Source organism: Sceloporus occidentalis, unplaced genomic scaffold (genome assembly GCF_023333645.1).
Source record: "Sceloporus occidentalis isolate IW3139 unplaced genomic scaffold, rSceOcc1.0.p SCAF_2, whole genome shotgun sequence".
Taxonomy (NCBI): domain Eukaryota; kingdom Metazoa; phylum Chordata; class Lepidosauria; order Squamata; family Phrynosomatidae; genus Sceloporus; species Sceloporus occidentalis.
In genome coordinates this window covers 179270752-179287881 of record NW_028316982.1, presented here as the reverse complement: position 1 = coordinate 179287881, position 17130 = coordinate 179270752, and the positions used below count along the sequence as shown (strand labels likewise).

At 39.0% G+C, this 17130-nt stretch overlaps 1 protein-coding gene across 8 annotated transcripts in view; it reads right to left on the bottom strand.

Annotated features, from left to right (window-relative positions):
• The window catches only part of LOC149319382 (F-box-like/WD repeat-containing protein TBL1X), a 174047-nt gene that overhangs the window by 36662 nt on the left and 120255 nt on the right, over window positions 1–17130 (bottom strand). For all 8 annotated transcript variants that reach the window (XR_016280178.1, XM_089511587.1, XM_089511586.1 and 5 more), the window contains one exon: window positions 3472–3579. Coding sequence is in view for 7 of the 8 variants with exons in the window: in XM_089511587.1 (XP_089367713.1) it covers window positions 3472–3529 (58 nt within the window). In the remaining variant the exon portion in view is untranslated. The remainder of the gene's footprint in view (window positions 1–3471; window positions 3580–17130) is intronic.

Below are 17130 nucleotides of genomic sequence, written 5' to 3'. Positions count from 1 at the left end.
GCAGATTTTGCCCTAAGCTGTGCTCTGCATTCAGTCATAATAACCACCTGTAACCAGCAATAGTGAATAGGCCATCACTGTTGACACAAGGTAATGAGCTAGCAAGGTTTTCAAACGTTGAAATTTTCCACAGATGGTCACCAGAGCTTTCACGTGTGCCAAGACAGTAAAACCTCCTTTTCTTTTAATTCATCCTACTCGGCAACAAAGCAAAGTGCTCTGTTTCAGTATTAAGACTTTCTTTAAAACATGCATGAGTGGCTTTCAGGATAACTAACATATGGAAAAATGTAGCTCAAAATACCAGCTGACTCTTAGGTAAGTTGTATGCCAACTATTCAGATTCTAGGGCAGGAGTCATATTCTCCTGTGCTGGGAGAAGATGAATAAAACAAAGAAGATGCCTTACACTTTTTGTCCATCTTGCAGCGGTTCCCAAAGGTTTCAACAAAGCATTCTTTTCCATCACTACCTAGAAAGGTCAGGAATTGAAAGCATGGGCTCTTCTACAGGGCAAAGATACTTCCTCTTGTAACAAGCAGTAAATACATTCTAATTTATCCAAATTAATTAATGTAAGTCTTCAAAAACAACTCAAGTGAAAAATTCAAATTTCCCAAGCAATCCTATCTGACAGCAGGGTGCAAACTATGAAGTTACTTCGTTATGTGCTAAATCATGTGGCCTGCCATATGTTTTTTGGCTTGCAAGTCCCAGGATTCCTCATCCCTGCCTATGCTGGTTACGGCTGATGGGGGTTGTAGTTCAACAATATCTGGAAGTCTGCAAGGTTCCCCACCCTGTAAATGTATAGGTTTGTTCACAGCATGTTGCAGTTTGAGGAGAGAGCTTGGTTAAGACCTGCATTGGACCCTTACCCACCCATATGTGGCAGCAGTGATCGACATCTAGGAAGCTGCCATTTTAATTTCCTACTCCAGAACAATGTTACATTAGGCAGCCCAGAATGTTAAAGGAAAGTTTTAAATAGTGACATCTCAGACCCATCAACTTACTCAAAAGGCTCTGTAACCCCTAAAGAATTTATAACCATTGTTCTAGAGCAGCAGAGCAGCAGTTCTCAAGCTGCAGATCGCAACCCCTTTGGAGGTTAAACAACCCTTTCACAGGGGTCTCTCCTAAGACCATCAGAAAAACGCGTATTTCCGATGGTCTTAGGAACTGAGACACTGCAATTTTATGGTTGGGTGTCAACACAATATGAGGAACTGTATTAAAGGGTCATGGCATTAAGATGGTTGTTCTATAGAAAACTGTTTTGTTTTGCTAGCATTTCCAGTATTTTCACTCTCTGCTTTAATTCTTCGAGTATTTGATACACAAATTAGTACATGGTTTCCATGACTAAGGAAAGACAGTGGACCCTTGGTATTTGCTGGGGTTTGGTTCTGGGACCTCCCGTGGATGTTCAAGTCCCATTAAATAGAATGTAATAGGATGTCCCTTATATTTTCAAGCCGTGTATGTTTGAATCCATGGAAATGGAGAGTCAACTGTACAGTAAAATTAAGAACTGTGCAAAAGCAGAAAATTGATGGAGGAAAAGACAAAAAGGTTTGGGGGGAATGTCTATACTAGCCACAATACCTGAGTATTCTGGCCTTGAAGCTGCCTCAATTTTCCCCGTTACCTGCGCATTCTGGAGTGACCAGAGTTCCTCTATGCCACCCAGCATCAGTACTGGTACAAGTTGCAGTCTCTGAGGTTGAAAATGAGGCACCCAACAATGAACATATGCTTGAGAGCTTCACTGTGATATCAGAGGGAATAACCCGCAGGTAGGCTTTTTAAATTTTGATTTAGGAGAACCATATTGACTGTCCTAGAAACTCTACACAAAACCAGGGGTTAATTACCCCAGGGTAAAGTTATTTACCCAAGGGTCAGGTCAGCCTCTCTGGATCTGCGTCTGAACAGGCAAGATCGGGCCTGAACATGCCCTGGGGTTTTTGGCCCACATAATCTAATCTAGACAATGCAAAGCCAGGCCTTTTGTCCCATGTGAACAACCACCTAGTCTAACATTCACACCACATTGACTCTCCATATATATGTAACTGAGAATTATAGTAGCCATTATTTCCATAAATAGATCTTACACTCATATTAAAATGTCTCCTCTGCACTTTATGGGATGAGACTGCTCTTAAAGTATTCGTATCACCATCTGGATGTACTCTTTCACCCAGCATTTTCCCTTGAGGATGTATCACACACGACTTAGTCATATCCAGGTTCAATTACCATGACCTGCTCCTTGTTGGTTGCCTTTGAAGTAACATCTTCCAGGGCAAATGCAATAGCAATAGTGTTTACGTTTTTATATTGCTTATCAATGAACTCAGCACTCTTGAAGCAGTTTACAATCTGTAAGCAAATTGCCCTCAACAAGCTGGGTACTCCTACGAAAGGATGGAAAGCTGAGTCAACCTTGGAGCCCTCTGGGATCAAACTCATAACATTGTGGCTGCAGTACCGGCATTTAACCACTGCGCCACCAGGGCTCCTTAGTGCAGAACACAGCAATACAAATATATAAAATATAAAATATATGATCCAACTATTTACATCAACAATATTGGTTTCCCATTTGTTTCTAAGACCAAGCAACATGCTGGTTTATATCTTCAACCCATTTTAGAATTGGTGTACCCAAAGTGTCACCATTCCTTGGCTGACCCTGCCCAACTCCTGAAGCTAGATTCAGCTTCACACAGCATCGTTAACTGAAGTGCAAAGATAGGACCTTCATTGTTAGGGCACATTGTATGCTCCTTCACTCCATGCAGGTGTTTCAGCAGCAGATAAACAAACAATATTGTTCCCCAGGACCTCTAACTAATTATGCTGTAATTTCATCATTATGGTCTCTATGCTGTGATTGCTGTTTCCTCTTACGTTTTTTCCCCTTAATTGATTTTCATGGAAATGTTGTTTAGCAGCTTTAAGAATTTCTAGAATGGATCAAAAGTACAGAATACACAGTAGGCTCTTGGTATCCGCTGGAATTTGGTTTGAGAACCCCCTGTGGATACAAAAATCTGTGGATGCTCAAACCCCATTAAATATAATGGCACAGTAAACAATGCCCCTTAGAATCTGAAACAATGTCCCTTTCAAAAAATAGCAAAATCAAGCTTTGTTTTATGCAATTTATATCTTTTTGGAATATTTTCAAGCTGTGGATGGTTGAATCTGTGGACAAAGAACCTATTGATATAGAGGGCTGATTATATTTCTTTTTGATGAATTAAATGAAACAAATACTGACAACAACAACAACAACAACAACAATAATATTTGTAAATGTTAAAAGAGATTACAGTTGTTTTACATCTATTTTGGATGGGCAAAAAAATGTCCCCACAGTACAGTTTGGAAAGCACCAGTAAAACTATTTTGTGAAAACACTCTCAATGACATGTAGCATTGTTACAGAAAACATGTTACCTGATTCCTGGAGATAGCGATACACCAAGAAATTCACTTCGTCACTGGTTATGCTCATCTTAGCCCCACCTCAATATGATGAGGTTTGCAAGAAGTGTGATCCACACTCTGTTCAAAGAGGAAGATATGAATACAGGGTTTGAGTATAATCATTTCACTTTTATTTAAACATTAGTTTAAATAAGTATGTTCTAGGCATGCTTTGATTTAAATCTTAATTACAGATGAAGTTCTTTAGAAAAAAACCCTAAACAATTATAAAGACCTGAAGCACCTATAAACTTTGAATATTCTAGCAGAGATGTAGTTTTTATTAATATGATTTTTAAAGCTTTGAAATAATGTCTGCATGTATTATTATTATTATTATTATTATTATTATTATTATTATTAGTTGCTGCTGTTGTTGTGTGCCTTCAAGATGTTTCTGACTTATGGTGACCCTAAAGCATGTGAGGTTGGCAAGATTTGTTCAGAGGGGGTTTGCCATTGCCTTTCCCGGCTGAGAGCATGTGACTTGCCCAATTGAAAATATTACAACAGTTTTAAAGAAACAAAGCCAACAGGCTAAGAACTGACATAGAAACAAAGTTGGTATTTCAGTCTGATCCCATAATATTCTTGCTTTTTTCACCATCTATCCCTCTGATTTGCTACATTGGTGTAATAATATAATGTTCAAACATCAGGAGAACCTTTTAATATCTTTCTTCAGTGTGCAAAAACAAAGAAATGTGGACCAGTGTTGTAAACAGCAGAAGAAATCAGAAAGTAAAGACAGTAGGAGAAAACAGAAGTAGAAAGACTGGGAGAGCTAGCTTATCTGCTACAGGGTCACTTGGTGAGGAAGCAACCAGACACCTCTGAAACAGAAAATAAAGGGAATTACATTTGTCCCTCCATATTTGCTAAGGTTAGGAGCACAAGAATGTGGGGAAACCGCAAATAACCAAAAAAAAAAAAAAAAAAAAAAAAAAAAAAAAAAAACCCAAAAAAAAACAAAAAAAAACAAAAAACCCACACACACACCATGTTTTTACCTCAGAGGACACCTCTCTAGGAATCTCTAGGTCCTCCAGTGCAACTCTGCCATCAGCGTCCACTGAACTGCACTGGAGGAGCTACAAATACTCCTAGTAGAGTATTTTCTCTAGGAATCTCTAGTAGGTCTTTCAGTGCACCTTAAAATTGATCCTAGAGTTGCACTGGAAGACCTAGAGATTCCTAGAGAGAACATATTAATCAAATCTGTGAATAATCAAATCTGCAAATAAAACTGCAAACATGGAGGCATGAGTTACTTTGTAATTAATAAGCAATATCTATACACACACATACACATATAGGGTGCAAAGTAGTAACAGGTTTAGAAATGCAACACTTCCTCCATGTACAGAGGTGCTGATTTACCATCATATACATTAAAAAAAATTAATTAATTTAAATAAGATATTGTAGGGGCTCATTCCCACTTGGAGGTGAATTTAGTTCCTGGTTCTCCTTTGCTCCGATTAGGAAAGTGATTCTAAAAGGTCCCCTGTTTTCCCTCCTCCATTGAAATCGCTTTTTTTTTTGGCATGATTCTCATCCCCACTGCTAGTGCTGCTTCAAAATCCCGTCAATCATCTGTGACGTAAGCGGCAGCCCAGCTTAGAAATGGGGGGGGGGGGTTGGGGGCCGGGAGAGTGTGAGGCTGAGAGAGTGTATTGAGGAAGGGTCAGAGGGGCAGGAGGGGGAGGAAGAAGGAGGCAGGAGGAGGAGGGTGGCAACAGAGCAAGGCCGGGGAGGACGGAGGCAAGGAGCCCAGGGAAGCTTGGAAAGGGAGGGCACCGGGTCCCAGGGAGGCTTGTGAGAAGGAGGACAGGGCATGTTTTCATTTCCTTTTTGTAAATAACATTAATCGAAGCAATAGAGTGGTTTAGCACCTTTCCAAGTAGATGCTAAACCATTCTGTCACTTTGATTAATTTAATTTAATTTTACAAAGGAACCAAAAGTCACACCAATAAATGAAAAGACAGCACTGGGGGGGGGGGGGGGTTGACATCTCCAAAAAATGGGGAGAGATGGTAAACACCCCTCTGCCATTAGTCCCTCCCCTCCTGAATGCTGCGATTCCAATCTGTGGTTCCCACTTGTTCAACACTCTTTGGAATCACTTTTTTTTTCTCTCCAAAAGAATCTCTTTTAAACTAGTGTCTCAAAAACAAACAAACAAAAACGGTTCTTTTGCCTTTGCCTCGCTTCATCACAACAGGATTTGATCACATTGTGACAGGAACCGGTTTCAAATGGGAACGAGGGTCATTTAATCCGATCAGCAATTTGATTCTTTTTATAGTGGGAATGACCACTAGGAGTGTTAAAATACACAGAACAATGTATTGGTAGCTCATGTTTATTTTCATTCTGACCAAACAGTTTTCTTATTATATCAGATTGTCACCCATATTTGGTCTGACGTCTCCACTATATACACTACAGCCTTTCGGCCACGCAACGTCTAAAATTAGTTGCTTCAGAACTGGCATGTGTCCATTTTCTGTTAACCAAAAGGACCTTTGTGCATTGAAAGACTGTGTTTGACCATGCCTGCTGCTTAGAGCAGCATCTGCTGCTTTAAGTCTGCTATACTCATCTACAGGTTTTCCTAAAGCTGAAGGTCATGCATGACTGTAGCAGATGTCTCTGCATTATTTATGTGAGCAGTTCTTTGGAACTGTGTGGTGCTTTTATTTCACTGTCCTAATATAATTCATCAACTATTCACATTAATTTCCCCCCATAGCTTTAACAATCATGGTAAATTAGGACCTTTCTTCCCAATTACTATTTTTATTTATTACATTAATTTGTACTTCACATAATCAAGATAGTTATGTAATCCCTTTTTATTTACTTTTCTCCTTGAGAAAACGCCAGGATCTTATCCTCAGTTAGGAAATCCCTGCTTCTTTTGAATAAGGAGAGATTATTTTCTAATTGAAGGTCTTAATCTTTTTTTAAACACAATTATAATGTAGAACCCAAGAGGAATAACTAGCAGTATAGAAAGACAGAAATAGCTCGTAGTGATAGTTGATCCAACATGGTTCAATACAACATCATTATATCTCTTAAATAGGGTTGGAACGCATTAATACATTGTCAGGCCACCCACCGACATCACATTACTAGTCACCATCCCCAATCTCAAGGCCTGGGATGCTCCTGACAAAGTAATCCTATACGTCAGTTATCTGCTCAGTTCTGTGGCTGCAGAAATCCGTCACTCTAGTGAAGTTCTTGTCTGTTTGACTGTCACACTAGAGATATTCTTGACTTCTTGAGTTGTGGTCCTGAGACCATTTGGATAAACTACCAGTTGACCACATATGGTGACTGTGGCCATTTGAGTCATTTGAGTACTGAACAGATCTGTAATAGCTTCCATGGGCATATGATGGGCAGGGCATGACTCATATGACAATCCTTTCTATAACCATTTTGCCCACGATGGATCCATCTACAACAATAACTGAATACACAAAATTATTCACTTTGATATTAAATGTACATGTAATGGTCTTGCATTACTTGACTTGCATAGAACAGTAAACACTGCCACAGTTACATGTATCTGAAAAATCAAAGAGTCAACATCTCAGGCCAGCTGAACAAAACCATAAAAGCTTAGATAAATACAGCCAAACAAAAGAGGCTTGTGGCAATCTGATGGTTTTAAAAAGAACATATTATTCAAGTTACAATGAGCAAAATTCAACAATGTACAAATAACTTTCTGCTAGTGTAAGAAACACGCATCCTTCCCTACAGCTCCCAAAATATGCTACCATGCCTTCTCTATAGAATATTTTGAGGGCCTTTTCCCTATACCACTGGGGGGGGGGGGGGGAGAACCCATTCAGTTAATTAACTACATAATCCAAGTCCAGGATAAAAAAGAAGGATTAATTGGATACAACCAAGTATAATTTCAATATTTTTAGGACCTAAGATTTATGATGCAGTAGTCTGGAAGATCTCAATTTAAAACAATAATTAAACTGCCAAAAAATAGCATGAGTTGCAATATTTCAATTCTCTGCATTATTCAAGGTTTGCTAAAGTTTAAAACTGATATCAATGCAATGTTCCATGTTCAAATTATAGCCATCCAGTCACAAATTACCCTGAAACTGACTGTCCTTACCCTTCTGCATTACAGAGCTTGGAAAACCTCCATTGATAGTCCACTTCCAATTAACCTTCTCATGTACTGTATATGTCTTCAGACAATGATGTCCAAGGATATAAATGAGCATTACAGCCTTTATGATCTCTGGATTCTAGTATATGGCATTCCAGAGATTTCCTGAGTAACCTTTTGGCAAGCTTGCTCTATCTCCCATCACTAATTCCCCATCTATGGCAGAGTTAAAATGCATTTATTTTCAAACTTTTATTAATACAAGGCTATTAAATGGCACCTTGATAGAACACACCTACAAAAACATATATCATAAAATGTTTTTAAAGAATAAAATATAACCATCAATAAGCAAGTGAAGACTTATTTCTTCACTTGCCTATGGATTCTAATATGTACTTTCAAGTTCCTGTTTGTAGTCAATTTCATCTTGACACCAGCAGAAAAAACACACACACACACACACACAGTTTTTAACCAAGTAAATTTTACAGTTCTGAGTTGGAGCAAAGATGGAGGAATTTAGGGTGAATCTACACTGGTCAGAATACTGTGAGCTGCTCCCAGAGTATCTGACCCTGAAACTGTCTGAATCCTATCCACTGGTAACCGGGGCACTAGAAACAGGCGCCCAACATCAATTACAAGCCTGGGCACCTCGGTTTGACTCACAACACTACTACCGCCGCCACTGGTTGCAGCACAGTGGGATGCTATGTAAACAGCAACTTGGTGTCACTCCGTAGTGCTCTGGAGTTTCCTGGAAGATCCAGAGCAAATGGTGAGGTTTTTAAAACAGGATTAAAGCAGAGATGACCCAGATTTGGTGCAGAATTGGCTTTCTCACATGAAGACAGTCTGCACTTGAACCAGGCTTTTTATCCTGCCTCATGTGGATAGGAAGATGCGAGAGTGGGGAGGAAACCAAGGTAAATGATTTGTGTAGACATGGTATTAGACAAACATGGGTATTGCAATGGTTAATCTCAACAACTCAAAGATGGAAGCTAAATTTTTGAAAAACTGTAATTCTATAGTATTAGGTCTAATGCCATAGAATTTGGAAATGAATAGCCACTCACATGTACAGAATGAAGTTAATATACACACACTGTTGTGATCAGAGCAGATAGTCTGAGTAATTTCCAATTTTGCTCAGGCATTGTGTAGTCACAGGGATAGCAACAACTCTTTTCCACTGCTGGCATTTTGGGTTACTGTGCAGTGTGATAGTACATGTTAGGTTATGCATATGAAAGCAGATATTCTCTAATGTGCATTGGCATCTTGCATAGGTGAGCAGAGGGAAAGTTGAATTTTGCATGACCTACTTTTGCTTTTAGTAAGCATGGCACACTGACATACTTCAGTATTCAAAGTAAGGGAATATAGCATGGTTTGGATGACTGGGGACAAGTTCTGTTCTTTCACACTCATTCAGTTCCTAGTGGATATGAATCTAGATGTCCACAACAAACTGTGGTTTGTTCAACTAGGAAGCATTCTCTAGACAGAGCATTTGATACCAAGGGAAGAAAGGAAGGGCAGCATGAGAATAGATCTCATTCCTGATCCCAGGTCTGAGTTTCTGCCAAAAGAAACAACAGTGAATCTGTCCTTAAACAGCTGCATAAGACCGGAAAATGTTTAAAAAGTCACTTCTGCAAGATTATGGTCTCAGCATGTTGTAGGATCTGACTGCTTAGGAAAAGCCTCTTCATACTTCTTACTTACTAATTAGCTTACTTGCTGTTCACCGCTATGATCTTTGGAATAGCGGTATATAAATGAAACAAATTATTAAAAATTAATAAGTCTCCTGCCACAAAAATAACGATAAAATTGAAGAGTACAAAAATCAGGAATTTTATCAAAATTGATACAGATGATTTCTTCCACAAATGACATCAATTATCTTTATTAGATGTATATTTGGAAAACTTTCATCTGCTGAAGCATTATTAACACAAGTGCATACATTTTTTAGCAGCACAGTTTGTGTGTGTGTATGTGTGTGTGTGCACGTGCATGCTTTCACTTCACCTGTTGACTGTATGTGACTCCATTAATTTCATAGAGTTTTCTTAGGCAAGGAATACTCAGAGGTCTCCCATTCTAGTACTAGCCAAGGCTGACCCTGCTTAGCTTCCCAAGATATGATGGGATCCGGTACTCTTAGAGAGAGGCTCAACTGGCATTTCAGTACTAGCAAGCAAATCCACAGGCTATCTAACATTCTCATATTCTCACCTTCACTTCCTCTCTCCTCCTCTCTCTCAGCAATAGCAATAGCAAGTACATTTTTATACCACTTATCAGTGCACTTAAGCACTCCCAATTTACAATGTGTAAGCTAATTGACCCAAACAAGCTGAGTACTCATTTTAGCGACCTTGGAAGGATGCCAGCCTTAGTTGACCCTGAGCCCCGGGCTTGTATTGAACTCACAACCTTGTGGTTTATGAGTGAGTGGCTACAGTACAGGCATTTATCCACTGCACCACCAGGGTTCTCACACATGCATTTTTGTCAGTTATATACACTCATCCCTCCACATTCATGGGGTTTAGGGGCACAAGACCCCTGTGAATGTGGAAAAACTGCAAATAACAAAAACACTATTTTTTTTTACCTGAGAGAACAGCTCTCTAGGAATCTCTAGGTCCTCCAGTGCAACTCTGTGGACAACATCTGACAGACATTGACCACAGAATTGCTCTGGAGGAGCTACAAATTCCTCGAGAAGTGTTCTGTTTAGAAATATCTAGGTCCTTCAGTGTGACTTTTGCTTAAAGTTGAGAGGGTAGTGAGACAGAGAGAAGGGCCTCTCTCAAGGACCTCAATATTCTCAGGGGCTCGTACAGGGAGATACGGTCCTTCAAATAACTTGAGCCCAATCCGTATAAGACTTCATAGGTCAAAACCAACACTTTTAATTGTGCCTGGAAATGGATTTTGTGCCTGGAAACCAGCACTTTGAATTTGTGCCTGGAAAAATCCATGAATAATCAAATCCGCAAAAGTCAGTGCTGCAAATGTGGAGGGACTAGTGTAGTTATATTTTATAAAATAAATTCACTTTATTTTCCCTTTTCTATTATATCCTTTAAAATCTGCATTTCTACATTTTGCTCTCTTTATAGGATTGCCAAATGTTAATTTATTTTCCAGATCACTTTTTGGAGGTAATGTAGGACATCTTCATTTTTACATGGACCAGATGTGTAGTGGCAAATTCCTTTAAGTAATGGATTATTTTACCAGTAGTTTTACTAATAGTTTCATTTTCAGATACTGTTGGGTACCTTAAGCCTATGAGATAGCTGAAACAGGAACAACTTTACTCTACTGTCTTGGACAGAAGAACTCTAGTTATGTTACATCCAGGAGCCAGTGATTCAGGCCAGTGCTTTACAGGGAGGGGGGGAGCCATAATCAGAAAAAATACTGTGCTGTCTAATTTAGAGTTTCAACCATATGTTATTATTTCAAATTATTTCTGCTATTTTGATTTCAATAGTTAAGAACAATGGACAACATAAGAGGATGTGTGTGCTCAAACTACCTAGCCAAACCTTTGGAAGGAAAGAAAAGAAAAACCCAAATTTTCTCTTTTGGGGTAGCTTCACAGCTGCAGAACTACAGAGAATTGCTTTCTGTGTCATCTGATGATTAAGCATCAGAGGATAAAGCATTACATTGATGTCTCACAAGAGCAGAAACAGAAGTCTATTTATTTATAAAGAAAAGAAGCAAAAATGTGCCAGTTTTCTCTTTGCTCCCTTGCACCTACCCCCACTTCACTTTTCCATATCTACTGGAACATATTGAATGCTTCACCCACCAGGTGAAGGGCTCTGTAGTACTGGTGTAACCTACATAGTAATTGCAAATTTATTCTGCAAATATTGATCTTAATAGATAAAAAAATGACACTATCTACAACAAAGGGGGCGGGGGGGGGGCTGTATTGGCAAGATTTGGGAAACTGCAATACATCCTGAAGTACAAAAATAGTTTTTGCAAGTGAGATCTTAAGGAAAAGGAATAACCGTGGACTGAACAAAGTAGCTCTTGTGGGATGGGGGGGGGGGGGTGTTGCGGAGAATGAACGGAGTTGGAGAATATAGTGCAGTCTCCTGGAAGAATCTTTGTTATGCCTATCATGCAGCAGGGAGACTAGAAAAAAGAGAAAATAAAATTCATAACTTGCTTCCATTATCACAACCTGGTCAGATTTGTTCTAAGTGGTGAGGAGCTGGTTAGGAACAGATCCAGAGGGACAAAGAATGGTAAAATCCACCCAACCACTCTCATTATGTGCAATGACAAATTTGCCTGGCACTTTAAAGAGAACTTGGTTTGTATTTGCTCAGAATTTGGCATCCCAGTTATATCAAAGTCTAGGGAATTACCCCATGCTCTGTCCAATATCCTGAGATCAGTTTCAATTGCAGTGGCCTGATGGTGTGGACAAGATATCTCACATAAGCTTGACCGCAGCACATCTTGACTCATAATATTTAGTAGAGAATATTTAGTAGAAGTTGTAGTACAGCTAGGTAGTGTCTATCACATTGAAAGTGACTGTAATGAGCACTCTCTTGAACAGCGGTATGTGAAAATTGCCACTCTGTTACTAGTATCTCCTTTCTCGGCAGGTACCGTACTTGAACATGTGATAGTTAGGTAACACCAGCTGTTATTAGGGGAATAGTCTGGTTCCACAACAAGATATGGTAGCGAAAGAGCTCTGACTGTAAATGAAAGTCAGGTACAACAGAAAGTCAACAGGCTATATACTGTTGATCCTATTTAACTTTTGTGTGGCTTTTGATACTATTGATCATGGTACCTTACAGAACACATGGACTCTCCAGTCACTTCATTCACACTCAGATAAATTTATCAGTGATATAGATTTGAATCGATTGACTCAGACTCAAGTAACTTCAGTGACTTGACTGGGACTTGACTTGGTAATAAATGAGGCACTGACTTTACTCAATTTTTAGCAACCAACCTGCTAGTAAGCAAGACCTGCTTCCAGAGTGCAGTGTGTTTCTCAGAGGGGAACAGCAAATGCATTAGGCAATGGGCTTGAAGTGGAAAGATCTTTACAATGTTCCTCTGGTGGGGACAAGCTTCAAAGCAGACCTCTAGCACCACCTTGAGCCCACTGCTTAATGTGCTTTTCATTTCCCTCCAGGAAACACACCCTGCCTTCTTTTTTCTGTTAAAAGTTGGCTCCCAGACTTGAGACACAACTTGAGATTTGACTTGAAAATATCTTGCAAGGACTTGAGACTCAAATTGAAACTAGAAGGTAGAGACTAGAGACTTGACTTAAGACTTGGAGTAAAAGTTTTGAATATATCCCTGAAATTCAACAGTGTTCTGATATATATCAATGATCAAAGCAGTTAATTTATCTAGTTAACACCTAGATCAACGTGGTGTTAAAGACCACCATATCAATAACCAGTAACCAGAAACAGATGAGTTCATTCAGTTAGTCAGATGTTATCCTTCAATAAGAATAGATTCCGTTTATAAATCACTTATAATCCATACCCAACACCACTCCTCTCCTACAGAATCTACTTCTGGGTTGTTCCATGGCCCACTCCAACACATAATTGTGCCCCTAATCATATATCCATAGTCAGCAGTGCATTCGTCTGGATAGAGCCCCAAATCAGCTCAACTGGCTGATATAAAAATAACAAGCTCTATTAATTACAGATACAACTAGAAACTAAAACATTGCACTACTTATTTTTTAAGCCCCAAAATGCCACAAAATAAAATTTCCAGAAAGGACTTGAGCTACATGGTAGCACTCTTCTAATAACTTCCCTTCATTAGGTAATAAAAACCAACATCCATATAATTATGGTCTCAGTCCCAGAAATCTGATCACCATATATGCTATTGTCCCATATGTGTACATGACATACTGTGACCAACTGGAGAGGAGTAGTAAGTACAAAGTAGTTCCAATACCCTCATCTTTCTGTGACTGAGATAATATCATCCTGAATTCTACATGAAGAGTGTTCTGATTAATAGATGTGACATACAGTGGCTAAGATCCTACTCTGCTTGATCATAACGTATATATCTGCCAGCAGAATTGCATTACACAATCCCTATGCTGAACATCAATGTCATGCAACATATGTAGAACAATAGTCACTGTGCATGGTTGACAATCCATTGTGCAATTGCAATGCAAAATGTAGAAACACAATGCACAGATGCATTTCACTAAGTACTTTAATGTGCTACTGTATGAGCAATGGTCACACATCACAATTCTGCTTACACTGCCATCAGGTGGATACAAACATTGTACATCATTCCCTCCAACAAAAAATACTCCACATGCATAGCACAACTTATCACACTAGGGAGATCCTGAAGAAAAATGGGATTTAAAAGAGTTTTAAAGTAAAAAATAAACAAACCTGCAAATGCTGGAAGTTTTATCAGTTGATGTCCAGGTAAAGTGAAATAACACTAAGTTAAACCAAACGCAAAGCAGAGAAAACCGACAGCTTTTTACTAGTGAAACTTCCCCAAAGTAAAAAGGTGCCAGTTTTCTCTGCTTTGCGTTTGGTTTAACTTTGCATTATTTCACTTTGTGGGTCATCCAGTGTGATAAACTTCCCACATTTGCGGTTTTTTAAAAAAAACGAATCTAGTTTAAATTCTGTTTTTCAGCGGGATCTCTCTAGTGTGATAAACGTCTTATACCTGTTTACATCTCTAAGAGGATGCCAGTCCATGAGTGACCTTTCTCTTCAGAGCAGTAATTTTCAAATGCTCCACAGTGTATCCTGCATTCTTCAGAATCTCTCCAGAGATTCCATTCAGTCAAGATCACCTACAGAAGATGACCTTCACTGAAAACCAGCTTATCTGGAAGTTGAGGCCTTATTCACAAAAAAGGGCCATAATAATAGAAAAGGACTTTTTCATTTTTCACAAGCAATACAATGTGAACCTTAGGCCTGACCCTTCATTCTTCCCTAGGTAAATCTGGCATTCCATGTGGCCAGTTGCTGGTTATCCCTCCTTTTTTTCTAGGTCTACCTCACCACAAGAGAAGGAGTAGCACTCCTTAGACATCCTGAGAGCAACCAAATTTCACTTAGATAGCACCAACACAGTTAATACAATGGACTGCTTGCCTCCTATAGAGCCTCATCACTTGGAAAGACGTATGCCTTACCCAGGGATTCTATGCCAGTTTACTCAAAAATAGGTTCCGCTGAGTACAATGGGGTTTACATCCAAACAAATGTGGATAGGACTACAGTATTCAACTTACTCCAGAAAATAGTGCACCTTGACCGTCAGAAGTTGGGCAAACCTAGGCCACAATTTCAGATACGATTGACACAGTCTCTTCTTCTATACACTTAAAACCTATTAGTTTGCTTGGTTTAGTTTTCTGTCCTCAGCTGGTTTTCTTAATAACATCAGCCTCCAGCATTTAAGGTTTGAAAGCAGAAGTGGATCTTTTCCAACTCCCTTGGCTCCACAGTGAAAAGAGTTTTTGCTATATTGATCTTTTTCCCCCTCAGTGCTTTGCTCAGAGAAGAAAAAAAAAACAAAACCCCTGCAACCGTCTTAATTAGCATGATTGTGTTGTATTCTGTATCATGACCTACTTTTGAAAAACAAGAACTTTCTTTATTCCTTTTAAAAACAACAACCCTGAACTCTACAAGTTTTTATAAACCCATCATCAAGGGGAAAGGGATAGGAAACAGGGCAACAGCTTTAGGAACCAGATCACTGAAGTACAGATAAAAAAGAAATATTTGTCATACTGAGTCCATTATTATTTGTGAAGGTGGACTCTGTGTACCTGCAGTAGAACTGTGGAAAAATTGCAGTAACTACCTTTCAAGGAATAACCTATTTATACCCACTTATGAACAGAATTTGAACAGTCCAGTGTCTTTTCTTCTTCCTACCCCATCAGATTATCCCAACGACTTTTCCCTCACTCTGAATTCTCCTCCCCTACCAAGCATCAGCACAAAGGGGGGCTTTCATTTTCTTCCATGAACTTGGAAGTTACTTTGTTAACTCATTACTTTTATTTCTTTGGAATAATGAACTTGAACACTGTTACTCTTCTGCATGTAACAGCCAAGTCTGTAATCAATTATTTTTCTGTATGATAATATTGGGGGTGGGTGGGGAGGTGGTTTGCCTAGTACTTGATTCTTTATGTATTCTAATTCATTCTGATCAATGGGATGAGGAGTAAGGTTCACATGAGTAGCAGCACATGTGTTCCTTCGTTGTGGAGTTTTGTGCAACTAATGAGGAACAAAGGAGACAAAAATAAGGAAGAATAGACGGAAGACAAGGAGACACAGTGAAAACATGGTTTGCACTAGGGATGGATTTCTTCATCTTGCCCAAGGTTAGTTACCTTCCTCCATTTTGCCCAAATAAAAAATAAAATTGCTGCTGCTTCTAGAAAAAGTGCATGACGTATGTGTGAGGATAGTGGAATGGAGAGTGATACTTTGCCAGGCAGGCAGGCAGGCTGTTCCAAACAGTGGCACAGGGCACATATTTTGACTGATTGTGTTGGTGTGAACTCTGAGAGACATAAATAGATGGGAAGAAGTTTATCTGCATGTCTCAGAGATTGGGGTGGAGGAACCAGAAAATATTCTCCTGTATTATTCAATGCCCCAGTAGTAACAATAAAGGTAGGTGTTTTTTATTGCTGTGTACCTTCAAGTACAGTAATTTCCAACTTATAGTTACTCTAAGACGAACCTATCATGGAGTTTTCTTAGCAATTTTCTTCAGAAGAGGTTTGCCATTGTCATCCTGTGAGGCTGAGAGAGTGTGACTTACCCAAGATCACCCAGTGGGTTTACATGGCCAAGCTGGGGTTCAAACTCTGGTCTCCAGTCCAACACTCAAACTGATATGCCACGTTGGCTCTCAGAAGTAATGTGTTAGTAATAAGTAAACTATGAATTTACATTATGGACTGCAGTTACAGCAACAGTAACAGTTCAAAAAGAATGCAGCCAAGATCAAGTATTTCAATAAAAGTAGTGATCGGAATAATCAGTAATGTAACCAACTCATTTAAAAAAGGAACATTCCAAGCTCAGTTCCTTCCTTTCATTTTTGCCTCTTTGGCAAACCTAACCTGGAGTGTTTCAAAGAAAAGTACTAGCAAACATTTAAATGAATAATATTTTTTTTCAGGAGATAAATATGGATATTTTCTTCGCTTAGGTGAAAAAAAATCTGTGATTTTTAAAGACATTGAAAATCTGACATAGATTACAACCAAATAGGTTGTCAAATGAATTTACTCCATAAAATTGTTCAGTTCTAGTTTAAGAACACCAGTTGTGTGTGCAAAGGAGTTGATATATAAATGCAGAAAACAGCAGGCCATGAAGAATCATAAAATCACAG